Source organism: Ornithodoros turicata, unplaced genomic scaffold (genome assembly GCF_037126465.1).
Source record: "Ornithodoros turicata isolate Travis unplaced genomic scaffold, ASM3712646v1 ctg00001366.1, whole genome shotgun sequence".
NCBI classification, from domain to species: domain Eukaryota; kingdom Metazoa; phylum Arthropoda; class Arachnida; order Ixodida; family Argasidae; genus Ornithodoros; species Ornithodoros turicata.
The window spans coordinates 41,322-60,839 of NW_026999574.1; the positions used below are offsets into that span (position 1 = coordinate 41,322).

General features: G+C 48.5%; 1 protein-coding gene across 1 annotated transcript in view; it reads left to right on the forward strand.

The window, feature by feature from the left end:
• LOC135376909 (uncharacterized) overlaps positions 1 to 18,585 on the forward strand; it is a gene marked incomplete at its 3' end in the record, with an annotated part of 59,893 nt that extends 41,308 nt beyond the window's left edge. The window contains exons 4-5 of the mRNA XM_064609343.1: positions 16,718 to 16,874; positions 18,449 to 18,585. Of these exons, the coding sequence (XP_064465413.1) occupies positions 16,718 to 16,874; positions 18,449 to 18,585 (294 nt within the window). The remainder of the gene's footprint in view (positions 1 to 16,717; positions 16,875 to 18,448) is intronic.
• Positions 18,586 to 19,518: the final 933 nt, after the last annotated feature.

Below are 19,518 nucleotides of genomic sequence, written 5' to 3' on the forward strand. Positions count from 1 at the left end.
AATTCGCGGAATAAACAGTCTTCAGGCCACAGATTCGCATCCATCAATTTTTCAAAATCACTATCTTGGCAACAAATGTGAAAGGAAGCATAGGCAGGGCTCCGTGCAGTTTAGTAGATACCGGCAATTCAATGGCATTGCCCCGCAAGAAAGAGATTATGTCTTCGGGGCAGGTAGAGGGACAAAGGCGTGTCACAAAGAGCGCCTTGCTCTTCTTGGCAACAGTGGATGACACAGCCTTGAGATGGGACGCAGTTGAAGTTCCACGGGTGACCTCTTTCCGTTCTGGACGGCGTAAAGAGTTCATTGCAAAATGGAGGGCTGGGAGACCATTTGAGGTCGGCGGGGAAGGATGCTGCAATGGCGATAGGCTAGCCAAGGGAGCTGAGGTAGGGCGCATGGCTGGTGGACGTCCGTTCCATGCTTGGCCAGGGGCATCAGGCACAGGGTGCATGTTATCAGGGTAAGATGGCTGTTGTTTTGGCAGCACACATTCATTCGTGGGAACACTAGACGAAACCGGTCGCACGTTGGGTTTAAGATGTCCGATTTCACGGCGCATTCCATTCATTTGGATAGTGTTACCCGCAAAGCCTTCTCTCACGATTTTCTTTAGGCTGCGGTTTTCTTCGCGCAATGCGATAACTTCTTCCGTGAGAAGCGATACTTGTTTTTGCAACTCAAGCACAGCGGAAAGAAGCTCGCAGTCGGTGGAAGATCCACGAGGATGCACGGCAGAGTTAGGCCTACCGTCCCTATCAACATCAGCACGCGCAGAGCAGTCATCACACGTGAACGAAGCCGTTCCAGAACACAATTCATCAAGTTTGGAAGCTAATGCATCAACACACTTCACATGAAATTGGTGAGAACACTTACAACAACGAAGCTCGTGACCTCGATCGTGCACAATGGGGATTATTTCGGAGAGGGAGGCGAACGGCGTGATAAGGCACAGCGAGCGTGCCGCAAACTAGGATCGAGAAAATCGTGAATCGGAGTTGCTCCCCGCCTGGTAGGGCCTCTTGAGTACGCCCATCAGACTTGGGAAGAAGGTTGCTGCTTCCTTTTTGTCGTTCTGGAGCAAACTGTCCAGCGGGGTGCACAATTCCCTCATTTTCCCTCAAGTTCCCCGTCCCCGGTTCCTTTGGCAAGAAACAACCGGCTCATTTCAACCGACCCCAATTCACTCGTGGCATTGCTTCTCCCGGCGAGTCAGACATTCCTCCGTTGTCGTGTTCAACCTAAGAATGGCATTGTTCGTGCATCCTGTTCTCCCTTCATTGGGAGTTTGGACGGGGAACTGAGCTACAACCTCTGTCACGTGGGAGGACTGTGGAAAATTTTAGGTAGTGTACATCACAGAAGAATCCAACCATCAAATTCTGTCCACATTATTTATATTTGAAGTACAGCCATGCATTAGCAATAACTTGCGAAAAGCACAAATCCCATACAGCATGTGTATAAATGCAATTGTCTGCACCTTGTGCATTACACATATAAGTGTAATAAAACTTTGTTGCGTCTAATTTACTTACTAGCTGGCTAGCGCAGAGAAGAAAAAAACACAAAGAACATTAAAATCAGGGTGAATGAATTCCAGAAGTGGGCGGGGTCCACCACGTCGTGGAGGTATATTTAAAATGCTGTAAATACAAAATGCATCGTCACATGCTACCAGTGACAACCACCATGCCAGTGGCACTTTGCGATTTGCTCTATTATATTGTGTAACATAGAAGGAGCCATGCCTTTGTACTAGAACCTCAATCACACTTCCACAGTAGAACAGTGAAATCAACCACGGTTTTCAAGGATTCGCACGTCAGTTTAAAATACACAGACAACTATATTAATTTATGACATCTCTAACACCTCTCAGATAACGTTCGATCACGCGACAAAGGTGGTATAATTATCAATGTGGCAGTCTCAGAGCGGCACCGGATCCCGGACAATTGCTCAGTGGGTAGTTGCTCACCGTCCAAATGCTCAAGGCGTAAAAATGCTCACCAAGCTTTTTGCGTGCCTGTCGTTTTCGCTAGTGTCGTAAACAAGGAGAAATGGCTAAGAGAGACCAAAGGGCACGACCAGCCGAGGCAGGGGCGCCGGTACCTCTTTTCCCTGAGTTGTTCAAAATTGTTATGTGTCGTGTTTGGTTGGTGGCACAGTATGGAAGGTTTGTTGTAGGAGAACACACTTTGTTGTGGCTTAGGGGATCATTATGTTTTCAACCGCGCGCATGACTGAAGCTCCTTAATATTAAAATAATTGAAACATGTGTACAAGCATAGAAGCACGATAGGGCTCAGCTGGTAATGGGATATATCAATAAAAGCTGAGCAGGAGTTCAGGGCATTTATTGGTCGTTCATTTACCTCAAAAGGTATCTTTAAAAGTTGCGAAGCAGCCTGATTTAACTAGTGAAAATTCTGCGTGACGGACAAGTGTATAAAAATAGTGCGGTATAAAAAAAAATAAGCCCTGTGGTCATTTCGTGAAAACTTTGTGGCGTGAACCTTACTTCATTTTTTTTAATGCTTTAACAGCTACATAATATATATACATATATATAAGGTGAGACGCTAGGAAGATTATCCGTATATTCCTGGTCGGTGAACCTCGGAAAGGTATTTTATACTTCATACCTCAGGGAGCGGGTCTGATGCGAGGTGTTCTTCTGTACAGATAGCGAGCACTACAAGGTTTTTGCTCCCTTTTTTCTTTTTTTCTTGGAAAATCAGACCACACAAAATGCCGACTACACAATTTCGGTTCAATACCTCCAAACAACGAAGAAAAGCGAGCTGTGGCCATGGCTATATAGGGCTAAAATGACTGACATCATCAAAGATTGTCATATCTTGCGTTATGGAAGTCATTATCGTCTGTTATAACAGGGGTTCCGCGTTTTCGATGTTTATTTTTGGGCGGATTCGGCTTATGTTTTTCTATGTTTTTCATTGGGTGTACATGGTTTAACAGACAGTTATCGGCAAATAGCAATTACAAGGTAATTTCAGTGCCGCGCGCGTCTAACGCAGACTAAATAACAACAACCAATGCGAATTACCAGTTTTGTGACATCGCAAAAGAAATTTTATTGATCCACAGTGAGGTGCTGGCGCATTTAGGAAACCAACGAAAGCACAACTCAATTTAGCTTAATGTAATAAATGCAGGCGTACTTGCTGAGGTTCTTCTCAGACATTGCTGCGAGCTCTTTAGTTCGCGACTTCTGTAAGTGCTGTAAGAAATGACCGGAAGGCGTTTGCTCACCTTGTTCCTTACGAGGACTCTTGTGCCGCGACTGCACGCCACACCTCTCCCGCAGCCCACATAAACTGTCACGCGACAATACTTGCATACGAACACATATTCCTTGCCTGAGAGTTCAAAATCTTGATTTTCACAAATGTAGTTCGACGCCCTCTTCCTTTTTCTTCCATCTCGGGTACCGCGGAAAGACAGGACCGCCGTACGTGGAAAGTAGAGGTGCATGTGTGACGAACCCTTCTGGTGAACGTGGGACATGAACAATATGCTGGGTGGGTCAGGTAATGCAGACCAGGTGACGTACAAAGGAGCAAGCGACGCGACAAGGCTCCGCGTCTGGGAGCAATTAGAGGACCCCATCACCTCCGGCGACACGGTGGCACCTGTCGGTGGCATCAAAGGGGCGCGTACTTCGAGCCGAATGAAAACCATATGTGCGGGGTGTTCGAAGGGAAACAAGCAGGCGAACGTGAAACAAAGGGACAGAGCCTTCGCGTTAAGGAGGAGCTTTGACGGTGGACAGGGGAGACCCGACAACGAACGAGGAAACATCTCCTGACGACTGGGAGCTCTGAGATCGCCTGTTCGCCGGTTGACACTAACCGCCTCCCGGCACAACGTCGACCAGGCCCTGCGTCACAGCCGACATGTCTGCGTCCCCGGATCTGAACTGAACACCAACGTGGTGCGCCCGAGACCATCGCCCAGGGTGCCGTCGTCAACGAAGGCCTGTCAGCCAGAACAACCTGCAAGCCACGTCGAAAGGGTGAGCCTGTCCCACATGATGCGATGTTGTACAGCTAGGAAAGTAAAGATGCTAATACTGTAAAGCGGTCTCGTCTCGTTTTTCCTCGCCTCAGCGTGGGCCCACCCGTTTTGGTTGTGTAAACATTAATGTGGATGCAACGCGAGCAGGCGGGTGCATCACATTAAAGTGGTGGCAGCGGTGGGATCCCTGTGTGAGAAATCGCTGAGGAAAAGTGTGAGACCAGTGTACCCTCTCACGAGAGGAAAAACGATTCGCTATGGCACAGCCCGTGGTTACCCCGAATAATGTAGGCGCAGGTGTGTTAGCACTAGGTGGCATGGTTCCCGCATTTACGGGAGATAATTTGGGGCCAAGCTTGGCAGATTTCCTACGTATTCTGGAGCAGGTTGGCAAAATGGGAGGTTGGCAAGATAGCCAACTCATAGGCATCGCTCGTTGCAAAATGGTAGGAGCTGCATATGGGTTTGCGTGGCAAGAGGAAGAGGTCAGTCAGGCAAAATCTTTCGCAGAGTTCAAATCCCTTGCTAAGAGGCGCTTCGATACTGAGCCTGTACATGTGAAATTACAGAAATTCATGTCGGCAAAACAGAGCGCTGAGGAGGATGTGCGGTCTTTTGCGTCCAGGCTTCGCTGCCTTGGCAACGCAACTTTGGAAGAGTACGTGGGAGAGGGCGCCGAGCAGAAAACGAAAATTGCACGGCAACTGTTAGCTGGGCAGTTGCTAACGCATTTTTTGAAAGGATTAAAGGATCCTGTGCGACGCTTTACACTATCCCGCGACCCGGAAAGCTTCGAGACCGCGGTAGAAATAGCGGTGAAAGAGGAGACGCACGAAAGAACCGTAGCGGACTGTCAAACTGTAGTACGCCGAATCGAAAACAGCGAAACGGAGGACGTTAAGTTGCGACTTGATCGACTGGAAAGAATGCTCGAAGCTTCGCTCGCGCTCCAGAACCGCGATATGCCGGCACGTTCCACTCTTCGGCGAAGCCGTGGAGAATGTTACACTTGCGGCCAAAAGGGACATTTCGCCCGCAACTGCCCGCAGCGGTATAGGGGACGGGTGACCGAGGGTCGTGAGATGGAGTCACGGGAGGAAGAGCATCACGGAGGTACTAACAAGCGAGGCGCTCATCCGGGAAACTAGTCGCATCCCTTCCGGGTATCCGCAACGGAGGGGAATCCGAGACAATTGTTGTTAATTTCTGCGGAGAGACGAGCCCCATTGTGGAATGTCATATAGGGGGGTTAAGATGAGATGTCTCATCGACACGGGCTCGAAAGTCAGCCTTATCAAAGAAAGCGCTCTCGAAAGAGTAGACAAAAGATGGAGGGAAAAGTACCATGCGGTGAACGGTGGCCGTACTTTAATAGGCATAACAGGAGATAAACTCAGGACTGTCGGCTGCTATCGGGTCCCGCTTCGTTTGGGCGACAGCAGTCTCAGACCTCACTGTTTCGTATGCGACGACCAAATTTCCTTTCCCACTGAATGTCTCATTGGACAGGATATCCTCCGCGAACAGGGAGCAGATTTATTGTTAAGCAAAGGCGTCTTAAAAATAGGAAGTGAGCAAATGCCCATAGTCAATTGGACGCGATACGGGGAACCGGATGCGACGGAAATCAGGCCTGTCTCAGAAACTACAGCTCAGGTGCGCCTGGTTAGAACGTGTCACCTTCCGCCTATGACCGAGTCGATTGTGACGGGAAGAGTCGTAACGCCGACAAGGGAGGGTCAGCTCGCGATTGTAGATACTTCCGACGTAGCACTAACCTCCGGCGTTGTTGTGGCCCCAGCTCTTGTTAAACTACATAAGGGCGGAGTTGCTCCTATACGAGTAGTGAATGCCACGTTGCAGGAAATCAAACTCCCAAAGGGAAAGATGATGGGTACTCTAGCTGACGTAGAGGTCGCTGAGCCGCCGGTTTCACGGGATTCTGATTGCAACGCGGTCAGCGAGGTAGATATTGCTAGCAAGTTTGATCTCGCACACATTCCCGAGCTTAGGCGTCGGAGGCTCACGGACCTTATCAAGGCTTACGGGGAGGCTTTCTCGTGGAGTGCGACGGATATCGGACATTGCAGCGCGGTAAAACACCGAATTTCGACCACCGACGACCGTCCCGTACACCGTAAAGCGTATCGTATACCATATGCAAAACGTGATGAAATGGACAGACAGGTAGACGAATTGCTCCAGAACGAGGTGATAGAACACTCTACTACACCGTGGGGAGCCCCTGCGTTACTTGTACAAAAACCGGACGGATCCTATCGTTTTGTAGTTGACTTTAGAGATCTAAACAAAGTCACTAAAGTAGACCCTTACCCCCTTCCAAATATCCAAGAAACACTGTCACAGCTTGGAAACGCGAAGTTTTTCACAGTGGTAGACATGACTTCCGGTTACTGGCAGCTGGAAATGGATGAGGGGGACAAATAAAAAATGGCCTTCAACACCCCTTCTGGTCACTACCAATGGAAAAGGATGCCCATGGGATTAGTTAATAGCGCGTCGGTATGGCAGAGAACCGCGGACGTAGTGCTCGCTGGCCTCCTCGGGAAATCGTGTTATGTTTATCTCGATGACATTATCATTTACAGTGCATCGTTCGAGGATCATATAAGGGATGTTGAGGAAATCCTGAACAGGCTGAAGGCTGCAGGTCTCAAATGGAAACCATCCAAATGTCAGTTTCTGAAGTCAGATGTTAAGTACTTAGGACACATTGTGTCGGCAGAAGGTGTTAAGCCGGACCCAGATAAGGTTAAATGTGTAAGGGAATTTCCGAGGCCCACGGACAAAACCACGATCACGCAATTTCTCGGACTATTGACTTATTATCGACGACACATTGAACGATTCGCGGAAATTCCTCGACCGCTTACGCAGTTGACCACAAAGAAGCCCTTCTTTTGGGGAGAAGAAGCAGAAGAGGCGTTTAACACGTTGAAACAAAGATTGGTGGAAGCTCCAGTGCTACGTTTCCCTGATTTTTCAAAGCCCTTTATATTGACGACCGATGCTTCCAAGTACGCGGCCGGGGCGATTCTGTCTCAGGTTTTTGATGGCGAGGAGCATCCCGTTGCATATGCCAGGCGACAGCTAAACGGGGCCGAACAAAATTACGGCGCTACGGAGCAGGAATGTTTAGCTGCTGTTTGGGCCGTACGTCACTTCCGCTGCTACCTGTATGGGCGCCACTTCACAATCGTCACCGATTGTCAGCCGCTGAAATGGCTAATGAACGCACGAGACCCCAGCTCTCGGATGGCGCGTTGGAACCTGCTATTACAGGAATACGATTTCAAGATCGTTCATAAGGCTGGCGCGAAAAACCAGAACGCCGACGCATTAAGCCGGATTATTGTACGTCATACCGATATTTTCGTTCCCTCAGCAGAGGAGGCGCGGCTAAAGGAGGAACAAAGACGCGATGACGCTTTGTGCACTATAATTGAACAATGCGAAAAGTCAGCCGATGGGATATCTGGTAACTTTCACCTCGACCAAGGAGGCATCTTGCGCAGGGAGGACCGCAAGGGCGGAACACGTGGTCGCTTCGTCGCGCCGAGGTCCATGATAGGGGAAATTTTACGTTCCTACCACGACGCTCCATGCGCAGGGCACCCAGGAGTAAAGAAAATGATAAGGAAAGTGAGTAGAGAATACTTCTGGGCGGGCATGAGGGGTGACATCAACCGTTATGTCCGAGCATGTGAATCATGCGGCTGTAGAAAGGACAACAGCGCGCGTAAGCGAGCACGTATGCAAATCTTTCAGGAGCTGCGTTACCCCTTTGAACGGGCCGCTATGGATATTGTGGGTCCTCTGCCAGTAACTACATCGGGAAACAAATACATTTTGGTCTTCGTGGACCATTTGACACGCTACGCGGAGGCTTTCCCGATGCCGGATCAGAGGGCTGAAACCGTGGCTCGAGTATTTGTCGAAGGAGTCGTTTTGCGTCACGGAGTGATTAGACAGCTGTTGACAGACCAAGGTGGCAATTTCACAGGAAAAATAATGAGCGAGGTGTATGCACTCCTGGGCGTGAAGAAACTCCAGACGACAGCTTACCACCCCCAGTGTAATGGAGCGGTCGAGCGTCTTAACCAGACAGTGATTAAGATGCTCTCCCACTACGTCTCGCGCGACCAAAGGGACTGGGACCTTTGGCTTCCCTTCGCACTTTTCATGTATAATACGACGACTCCTCATGAAGGCACAAGGGAAAATCCTTTCTTCCTACTTCACGGGAGGGAAGCCGTGGTGCCGGGGGCGGCTTTTCAGGCTACGAGGATTAACTACGGTACCCTCGAAAACTACAGGGAAGAGCTCGTACAACGCATGTCAATAGCGCACAAAGTCGCAGCCGCGGCGCTCACGGAGGCCACTAGCCGTAGGAAAGTACGTCACGACAAGAAAGCTGGTGACATAAGCTACAGACCGGGTGATCGGGTGTTTCTGCGAATAGAGGCAGGAACGGCGGGACTGAGCAGCAAATTGGCGCCGAAGTGGAGCGGACCATTTCGCATCATTGAAAGGCTGTCTGAAGTAACCTTCAAAATTCGGGACGTGAAGCGGGGCGAGGACAAGACAGTGCACGCCGATAGACTCAAGCTCGCTCATGATCCTTTCGATAAAGATCAAAAAGTGGATTCCACTGTGGCCGACAATCCACCTCCTCGGTGTTCTATGCCCGTGATCTCGCCTACCTTTCATCACTGCCCTTACCCTGACATCTCCTCGGAGATACTAGAGCAGGCTCTGTTAGAAGAAGCCCTGAGCTTCGAGGTGCAACATGCCCCACGCACGTCTTCTAGCGTAGCTATACAAACCGCAGGATATGCACTGCGGAGTCGCGGTCCAGTGCCAAGGTTGGCAACGTTTTCCTTTTGTGTGCGTAATCAAGTCCGGATAACTACGGGACAGTGCCATAATAGTATTTTTGTAAGAAGAGTGACACTGCACTCGTGCAAAACATCGCAAAGTGTGTATGGGCACCTTCGGCTGTGCTCCAATTGTGTGGTGATCTTTGAGTGGCGAAAGACAAGCGAATTTTGTTTAGTGTAACACAATTCTTCTCCGAGATTGAGCGGATGTGACGGACCCTTCTGGTGAACGTGGGACATGAACAATATGCTGGGTGGGTCAGGTAATGCAGACCAGGTGACGTACAAAGGAGCAAGCGACGCGACAAGGCTCCGCGTCTGGGAGCAATTAGAGGACCCCATCACCTCCGGCGACACGGTGGCACCTGACGGCGGCATCAAAGGGGCGCGTACTTCGAGCCGAATGAAAACCATATGTGCGGGGTGTTCGAAGGGAAACAAGCAGGCGAACGAGAAACAAAGGGACAGAGCCTTCGCGTTAAGGAGGAGCTTTGACGGTGGACAGGGGAGACCCGACACCGAAAGAGAAAACGTCTCCTGACGATTGGGAGCTCTGAGATCGCCTGTTCGCCGGTTGACACTAACCGCCTCCCGGAACAACGCCGACCAGGCCCTGCGTCACAGCCGACATGTTTGCGTCCCCGGATCTGAACTGAACACCAACGTGGTGCGCCTGAGACCATCGCCCAGGGTGCCGTCGTCAACGAAGGCCTGTCAGCCAGAACAGCCTGCAAGCCACGTCGAAAGGGTGAGCCTGTCCCACATGATGCGATGTTGTACAGCTAGGAAAGTAAAGATGCTAATACTGTAAAGCGTCTCGTCTCGTTTTTCCTCGCCTTAGCGTGGGCCCACCCGTTTTGGTTGTGTAAACATTAATGCGGATGCAACGCGAGCAGGCGGGTGCATCACACATGTACCATCGTAACCTCTCCACTAAACAACTAAAGGGCAGTGACCGAGATTCTACTTGACGTCACGTCCTTAAAAGGTTCACAAGCGCGTTGTGGCACCTACAGTAGCAAAAGGATTTCGACCAGCGTACCCGATCCCCGACAAAAGGATTGACCCTGGAACATTTAATGTGGTCGCAGGTCATCCAACCATAGCAAATACCAAGAAAAGGAGAGTTATAAAGGAAAGCCTGCTTGGCTTGTGGGAATCTGATGCTGGGCATGTGCACCAATTCCCGTCATGGTTCGCGGAATGTATTCGATGTTTTTCGATTAAAGCCAAAAACGCGGAAGCCTAGTTATAACCGAACAATTCCGATTACCCTCATCGAATGAAGACTGAAGCTGGTTTTATAGCAGCTGTTGAAAGATGCATTGGCTGATAAAAAGTTAAAAAAAATTATTTGAGGAACGTAACAAGTTATTATTCGTTATACGGCGACACAGTGGAAGGGATGAAAATGAATTATGAAACTGTCAGGGTGGGCTCATGGTAAAATCGAACAGGCGAGCAAATGTCACGTCTTAGGTAAGCTGATTATTTAGTCTGTATAATATTATTAACTAATATCCCAGAGTGTCGGACCCAGGTCACGCTCCCCTGTTGCACACCCTGTCGGCGCGTTTGCTCAAATCCTCGTCCAGCCGGCCGTCACAGACGCCGAAATGACATTTTGATGAACTTTGGTTCGTAATAACACTTCTTATAAAATTGATATCAGAGATGTCATATTATAATTATTTCATCTGTATATTTTTAATCAACAACACAGAGTATCGGACCCGCGTTTCGTTCCCCTGTTGCACCCTGGGTGAGCCCTTTAAAGATCCTAGAGGGAAATGCCCTTCGCCTTTCGATCTCCGTCCGAGTTTCGACGCATGCGTAAGACGATAATGCTAGAACATAGGGCTTGCAACGCCTAAGAAGGGAGTCTGTTCTGGAACGCATCTTTGAAAGCCCGGGCCGCATCAGGGTTTACACTCACACGTTGTGTAGTGTTTGATATGTGGCCCGGAGGACGTACTGACTCAAAATAGGCGATGACATTTCAAAAATTATATTTTCTTTGTCGAATAATCGTGGTCTGAATATGGGCCCTGTCCAAAATTGACGAAATCCCCATAGGTGCAATGCATTAAAATACATTGACTTGCGTGCGCTAGATTTATATTCTGCTACTGCCTTTCTTACTTCCAGGAGTTCTCTAAATGTTCTTACTTGTTAGACGGTGACATCTTAAAATTTTATTCAATTTTGCTGTTAATTAGCACAAACGCAATTTTCTATTGTGTTCACATCCTGTAATTGGGCAATCCTGTAAGGTTGCTTCCCGCAAAGCCGTTCGGTAAAGCAGTGGAACGCGCCGACGGGAGGGCGGCCGTTGGGAGGAGGTGTGGTAACGTTGAGTAGACAAGCGGGTGACCGCGAATTCTGCGAATGAGACACTTAGATTTCGGAGGAAAGAGGGAGAGGGTGTTTCATTATCCCACTCGGGAGGCGTGGAGGCGTTGGGGTCTCTTCGGAGCGTTGGATGTACGGCTTAATGCGCGAGACGTGTGCCGTTTCAGTCGACCTGCAGCGGTGGTCGGAAGGAATGTCCACGGGTGCGACGACGTAGCTAACGTCGGAGAAGGCGCGAACGATCTTGTATGGTCCGACGTATCGGAATAGAAATTTGGACGATAGCCCGGGTTTCCGTAAAGGAACCCAGAGCGAAACGAGCTGCCCGGGAGAGTACACGACGGTTGCATGAGCCGCGTCAAAGCGACATTTGGCGGAGGCTTGGGCATCGAAGGTCCGGCATTGGGCAATCTGTCGGCACTCTTCATTTCGGCAGGTGGCATCCGCAAGCACAGGGTTGGCTATGTCAGGAACGTAAGGGAAGAAGGTGTCGACAGTATGAACCAGATCCTGTCCGTATAATGAGTAGAAAGTGCTAAATCGGGTCGTCGATTGTGTCGCTGTTTTATATGCGTAGACGAGAAAAGGAAGCAGGTCGTCCCAGTTGTCTTGGCAGGGTGATATGTAGAAGGATTACATATCTGCGAGGGTGTGGTTAATCGTTCTCTCAGCCCATTGGTTTGAGGGTGGTAGGGAGACGTGAGATGGTTGTGTGACAGAGTAGCTGGTAAGGACCTCGTTGACGACCTGTGCGGCAAGCTTGCAGCCAAGAACCCTCGGCGCCCCATGGCTAAGCAGTTTGCGATGTCGGTTGCTGTGGCAGTTGGGAGGGTCGAGGCAATAACGTGCCGGACAGAGTAGTCAATGGCAGTGGCAATCCATCGGTTTCCGGAGGCTGACAATGGGAGAGGTCCAAAGAGGTCAATCCCTACGCGTTCCAAGCTCAAGAGGTGGTAACGGATGAAGATGGGCTGGAGAAGCAGACGCCGCCTTCCTTTGCTACCACGGCCGGCACGAAGACACGTAGCCATGCACCGCTCTGTAGAGGCACGGCCACAAGAACTTGCGCCGAACTCGCCCAGATGTCCAGCGGTAGGCTAGTCATGCATGCTTCGGGATATTGTGGTCCGGAGATGTCGGGGCACTACCAACAAGAATCGAGAGCCCTCAGGCGTATAGTTCCTCTTGTACAACTCACCATCGAGCAAGGCGAAGTGCCGGGTTTTCTGGATGAACTTTTTGTCCGTCGACGGATGGCTTCCATCAAGATGGCGGATAAGGTTACAAACTGCCTCATCTTTAAGCTGCTCGGAAGGAAAGGTAGGGGTTCGAGATTGGATATGCACGTTATGCCTTCATAGAACAGTGCTGCGCCAGATTTGTATTCTTCGAGAGAGCATTGGGAAAGGGCGTTAGTGTTCCTCTTGCTTTGTAGTGAACGGTGTATTCAAAAGCTCGGAGGCCAAGTGCCCAGCGCGCGAGACGTCCACAGGAATACTTCAAGGAGGAGAGCCAAGATAGAGCATGATGGTCGGCCACGACGGAGAAGTGGCGACCGTAGAGGTAGGGACGAAATTTCGCAATGGCCCAGATGACTGCTAAGCCTTCTTTTTCCGTGGCAGAGTAATTCTTCTCTGCTTTACTCAATAACCGGCTTGCGAAGGCGACGGCGTGCTCCATGGGTGCGTCAGGAAGCCTTTGCGCAAGGACGGCGTCCAGAGCGGTACCGCTGTCGTCGGTGTGTAGCTCAGTTGGAGCCGAAGGATTAAAGTGTCGAAGAAGGGGGGCGGCAGTGAGAAGTGCTTTTAGGTGCTCGAACGCGTACTCCGAGTCGGGGCCCCCATTGGAACGGTACATCTTGTGAAGGCAGGGCAGTGAGTGGGGCCGCAATGTTAGCGTATCCCTTAATAAAGCGGCGTAAGTAATACGAGAGTCCCAAAAAGCTGCGTAGTTCCTCAGGGGACGATGGTTTAGGGAAATTTGACAGGGACTTCACTTTTTCTGGGCCAGCAGACGCTCCTTTCGCCGATACGATGTGGCACAGCATCTCATTTTCTGCAAAGCCATTGTGGTACTCCTTGTTGAGTTGAACACGAGCCGCTACGAAAGTGTGATTTGTCAGGGTTGGAACGTTTGCAAAGTGACAATACATCTTCCACGTAGGACATATATGATCCTTCAAGCTGTTGAGTACGGGAAGAAATCTTCTGCTTTGCGTCGATCTTCCGGAACGCAGGTCTGCCAAAAAGATCGAGCAGACGACCAGCAAATTGTCCTGCAAATTCTACTTCGTGGTTCAGAAACGACATCTTTGCGACATCAGATAGATAAAAGGCGACGTTGCCGTTCTGGTCCCACCTGTTATGACGACATACGCGGTCAAATTCGTCCAACCAGTCGTCGACGTCTTGGCCGTCGATATACCATTGAAAGTAGGCGGGTCGCATTGTCGTACCACCGAAGGGGCCTGCGAGAGACCTGGGGCAGGCGGAGAGGCCTGCGCGGTCGCAGGCTAGTTAGAGTTTCTGGCATTACCAGCAGCAGCCGGCGGAGCGTTGGCCATCGGTACAATTCGTCGACTTCGAAGTTCCAGTTTAGCTGGGAAGTCAACAGTTAGCAGATATAGCTAAGCAAGGGGAATCGTTCGCACCTCCACCAGGTTGTTGGGTTTCGAAGAAGAGCGCATTCAATATGATGACGATTAGTATGGGGATGAGAGGGATGAATCCTGTCTCACACATAGAACATATTTTATAAACGAAATGTGCCAGGCTTGCCTCAACTGAACCGTACCCGACGGTTGCGGAGCGGAACCGACATAATACCGAACATACGAGCGATACCAAATCCATACCGAAACGAACCGAGATTACGATATTGGTTCAGTAAAGAAGCACTCTAAAAAAATTGTGCCCTCGCAACTCATTCAGGAGAGTAAGCAGTTTGTCCTTATAAGAACACTGCGTTTGGCAGCAAAATTTACAATTCTCACTGTCCTCCATTTGCAGGAGAAACCACGACATCAGTGACGCCGTTATGCTGACATCGTGAAATTTGTTCATGCCACTACCTATTCTGCCCCTTATGGTAGTTCTTATAGTAGTACTATAAATTATCCATGACTTTTCTGACTTAGTTGGCATATCGATACAGGCACACACGCGCTTTGTCGATGCACAATGGCTGCATCGTAGTACATACTTGATCGTACGGTGCACCAATGGGATAGGTAAAAGTGTGTGTGAATGGGGGCGCGATGTTGTACTGAAGATAAATGTTTGTACGTGGTGCCTTAGTCGCGACTAAATCGGAAGAAAGAGCCGCTGTATCATGCATACCAGCTCCCTTGTTCATGGCAATGACAATAGGGTTCCACTTCCATTTCTTATTCTTCCCTTACAAGAAATTGTGAACAGCGTAGAAAAGAAAGGAACATAGTTGGGAGATAGACATCACGCGACTCTCTCGCGGCTGTCAAAATGAGACAACGCCTCCAAATCTTGTAGAAAGTTGTCGCGTTCGAGGAGGCAGGATACGTTGCTGTGACACATCACGTTTAATTCCGAGATATAGTGTTGGTAAACCTGAATCAGTCGTGACAGGGTGCCGTCGGAACTGCAGAGCATGGAGCGGCGCTGCTTGTGAGGCTGAACCTAAAAGGGTGTGCATCATTACAGGTGGGTATAGAAAACAATACCTCACCAAACTTAGTGGGCCACGTTTTGTACATAGATGTTCATTGGTGGCTTCTGTCCCGTCCCTTAGTGTATGTTTTTCACTGCTCCTCATGCTGAACTGACCTCATGTGACTGCAATTTCGGCACACCAGCTTGCTTGCCTCCTACGGTTGTGTTCAACGTGATTGATGCTTGGTTGGCCTATTCTCTGGTCGGCATCACGATGAATTCTAGTGAAGAGCAAATCTCTTCCGCAAACGTAAAATGTAAAAAAAAAGCCATACAAATATGAAAAATGTGGCTTTCGCATAAAATAAAGCAGAATAAAGTCGTTACTTTTATACAGGTCTCGCTTTTGGCGCTTCCGTCGATACAAATATATCCAGTGCAGTCTGAAAGAGGTCACATAAGAAATAAAAGCGAGCTTCGCAGAACACAAGTGGGATTATTCAAAACGCAAACGTCCTTAATACGTTTTAAGGTGGTAGTGAATTCTGTTTTGTTGGTCGCAAGTTTCTGCTAATACGTTGGCTTTGTTCTTAGACGTAACCTGTGCTACGAGTTCGCAAAACTGTTTCGCGTATTGGAGAGCCAAATGCATGGTATTAACGAACCACAGAGAGCCCCCTTTTCTGTTCTTTTTTCGCTGCGGTATGTTCCGCAACGAATAAAAGGAGCTCCCGTGAAAGAACGACGTGCACAGGTGACCTACAGAGCGCGCGCGAGATATCTGTTCCGCACACCGTTAAAAAATCATCTCTTGTGAAAAGAGGGCATCGGAGAACGAGGGGACGTCGTGACGTACTATGAGACCGGTCCGCGTTACTCGTGACGTGCAGCCGCACAATTTAAACACGTCTAAGGGGCGCATGAGCTGATAAGAAAGCAACAGAGAGATAAACAAAAGAAAAAAAGACACGGGGACAATTCCATGTGACGCAAGAATCGTGTCTGCCGTCCGCGGGTGCTTTCTCGGACTGTCGTTATTATTATTATTCTTTTTTGTACATTCGATTGCGCAGCTGTAAGCCACCGCAGAGTGAAACTATTCCTGATGGATAATTTGAAAGATGTGGCAGGGTTTCGAGACGTGTTAAATGTCACCTCGTTGCCGACCAGTACAGTCGACTACGCATTGCCGTATGTTATGTAAGTCACATTATGCGTAGTATATCCGCTCATTTTCAGAACTCCTCCTAATGTGTACGGACAGAGTTGCAACCTGGCGAACTCATTTGGCTTTGGTGGGTCCCTGTATTAATGGTCAAAGTAATCAGTGCACCCGTTGAAGGTCTGCTTCTGCGAGCAATAAAACATTTGCGATAGTACACTTAAGCCATTGTGGTGCGCGAAGAAAGCTAACAAAACTTGAACAGAACAAGCATTGGTTGGTTTACTCTGCCAGATAACGTTCTATCCGGAGATTGTTTTCTACAAATGTTACACCAATATCTTTTTTATGATCCCCTTATGAAATTTCGGAAGTTTTTTCTATGACTATTTCTTACGTGTTTCTTTTCTTGCTGAGATATAACTTCACTTCCTTACGACAGACATCATCTGGAATCGTAATTGCCGGGACGACAAAGAGCACTTGGCGAAACACTGGCGCAGTGGCAGATCTACAAAATAGCCTCCCTAAGCATTGTTTTCACATCTTGGGTAATAAACGCCTGCGGCATTCCGCAGTATGAGGCCGAGACCTTTGGAGTGTACACCCGCAAAATATCTCGTTTTCAGCCTGAGTACAGCATTGCAGCTTCTACGGAGCCCTAATGGGAAAAAAGCGACGGAAGAGCTCTGGAAAAGTGGCGTCCGTCACCAGATCGTGCTGTATGTATCCCTATCAGGTGGAGCTCAGCTGAATGAAATTGACACCATCGTTGCCCTTAGGAAGGTAAGGTAATCGTAGTATAATCCACTAGTATAATTTCCACTTGTATATAGGCACTTCAATTCTACTCTCTCTAGTTTACTTATAGCTTAGTGAGCTAATAGACTGCCATAATGCTATATCTCCATGCACTATCGATGCAACAGTGTTTCCCAAGCTCTGCTACCCTCCGACCGAAACTATAACACGTGGCTCGCCGCGGGGCTTTTCCATTTCACTCCTTGCTTTTCGGGAGGCGAAAGCGCTACCCACGGCACTGTCGTGCAGCGATGAAGTCAGCTCGTGAGACTTCAAGCGGGTGTTACGACATGTGAGTACGGCACGTGGCGTTCCGTGGCGGATGATGTTCAAAAGGCATACCTTGTATTCAATGCTCATTAGATCGAAAATACTCGTACACAGGAAGAAGTAAAATTGTGCCGTATTTTAGTGCTCCGTTTCGCTTCTAAGGCACTTCGCAGCAAGGTTATCCGTTACCACGACCAAATGTCGATCGTATAGGTAGGGCCGGAACTTCTTATTTGCCCACACCAATGCCAAACATTCCAATTCCGAAGAATAATAACATATCCCAACATGACTTAACCTATACGTAAGGGACGATTCGTTGTTCCCACCGTTCGTTTTTCTGAATAAACCCGGTGCAACTCAGCTGCAAATCATCTTCTGCTGGCATCAGTTTGAAGTGAAGTGGGGGTGTCATTAGCGTAGGCGACATCAACACGGCAGCCTTGATGACTTCGAACCAGTGGTTTACCCAGAATTTCGTCCTGGGGGGGGGGGGGGGGGGAGGGGGGCTCCGCAAGGTGGTATATTTGCATGCTTTTCACGGAATATTAAACAACATCACAAAATTTTAGGGGTGTTAGGGGGTGCAACTAGCGGGGTACTGCAGAACGACAGCGACGAACTCTGAATGCCATTTGTTCCTAATTCGGTTAAATTGATCCCAAACTGGCGACGTTAATGTTATAGTTTCCGAGTTAATGTTATAGTTTCTTATAAAACGCGCGCGTATACAAACTTGTTGAAAATAGGGTCCATGCACCGTTCAGATAGCGTTCACTGATGCACAACGTTATATAACACCGCACTAAGGGGAGATCAATGCGGTCAGTCTATCAGTGTTTGTTGGAACCACAGCAGAGCAGGATAAATGAGTTTAAATGTTCGTTTTTTGTGCGTGTGAAAATATTATACCTGCTGATTTATTTGTTAGTGTAGTGATGTTTCTTCTTTCACGAAAGTGCTAGAAGACGTGATCTGTACCTCTGGCACTTATGTACGACAAGCATGTGACACTTAATCAAACAACTCAGGTCGTCCATGGTTGTAGCCTGCCTCGGCTAATTTCTCGTTGTTTATGTGACGCTTCTAAGCACTTGTTAAACAGCCAGCTTGAGCCTCCTTTAATGTAATGTACCCCTTATGGGACGTGATATGTACATGTGGGATCTTGTTATCTGCGGTGTTATGGCCCGACACGGCTCACGGTATTGCTAAATGAAAAAGAAAGAAATTAATTGAAAGGGCACGCGATTTCTAGTGTTCTGTTAAACATCAAAGATCATTTTCAGGAATTCGACAGCCAGCAGGAGAAACTAAAGAGCCAACCTGGTGATTACGCTTACTACTTCGTTGGAGTATTAGCTCAGTACAGCGGTAATGCTGCCAGCGACTCCCTGGTTAAGACACACTTCCAACGCATGTTGCTGTAAGTTGAATTGTGGATTCTGCGTTATTGGCTGCCAGCACTCTACCTCAATCTGAAGGAAGAAAAATAAGAACGCGGTATTTCACTCAAGAACGTTTGTTTCACTCGTATTAGGGTTCTTAAAAGACACCCCAGAGTTCGCTTCTTCCCTCATTATAATCCATATAATCTAAACCAATTTGTGATTCTTCTTTCGAATTGTGCAAAAGAATGAATGAATGAATGAGTTTAATGTGCAAAAGAACGGCCGTAGGATCCTTGATATTGGCGCACCATCAGATTAAAGCAAAATACAAGTAATATATACATATGGTATGCAGCAACACGTTAAAGTGATAAAAAGGACAAAGGCCAGAATGCAATAATCACACATGAAAGTGGGAAAGAATGAGCATACATACAGAAGATGTACATATGGGGGACATAATACATCAAAAGATAATTGGGGAAGGGGCGGTAAAATTGCAGTATTTGAAACAATACATGAGATAGTGGAATGCTGAGAAGGAATGGTTACTAAACAATAATGGTGAAGGCAGCAAGAGCAAAGAAGCAGATGAAGGCACGGGCACCTAAAGTTAAGGTAAGGAAGATGCAATGTCACGTTTAAATTCAGCATATGAGGGAAAAATACTACATGGGGACGAAAATGTGTTTACGACAATTAGGCAACGTGTGAGTGGGACATATGTGCAGGGTTTGTGCACATACAATGGCGGGGGACTGCGAAGGGCACGGCAAGAATAGCGGAAATGTATGCGGCCTGGCAAGAATGGGGAGTCAACAATGGAATGTACACACTTGTAAAGGAATGTGGCATCAGCAATCTGACGCTGCGATGTTAGGGGGAGGAGTCGAAAGTATTTTGAGGGAGGCGGGTAGTCGAACGATTCAAACCCTGGGATACCCGGAGGTAAAAGTTATGAACAAAGT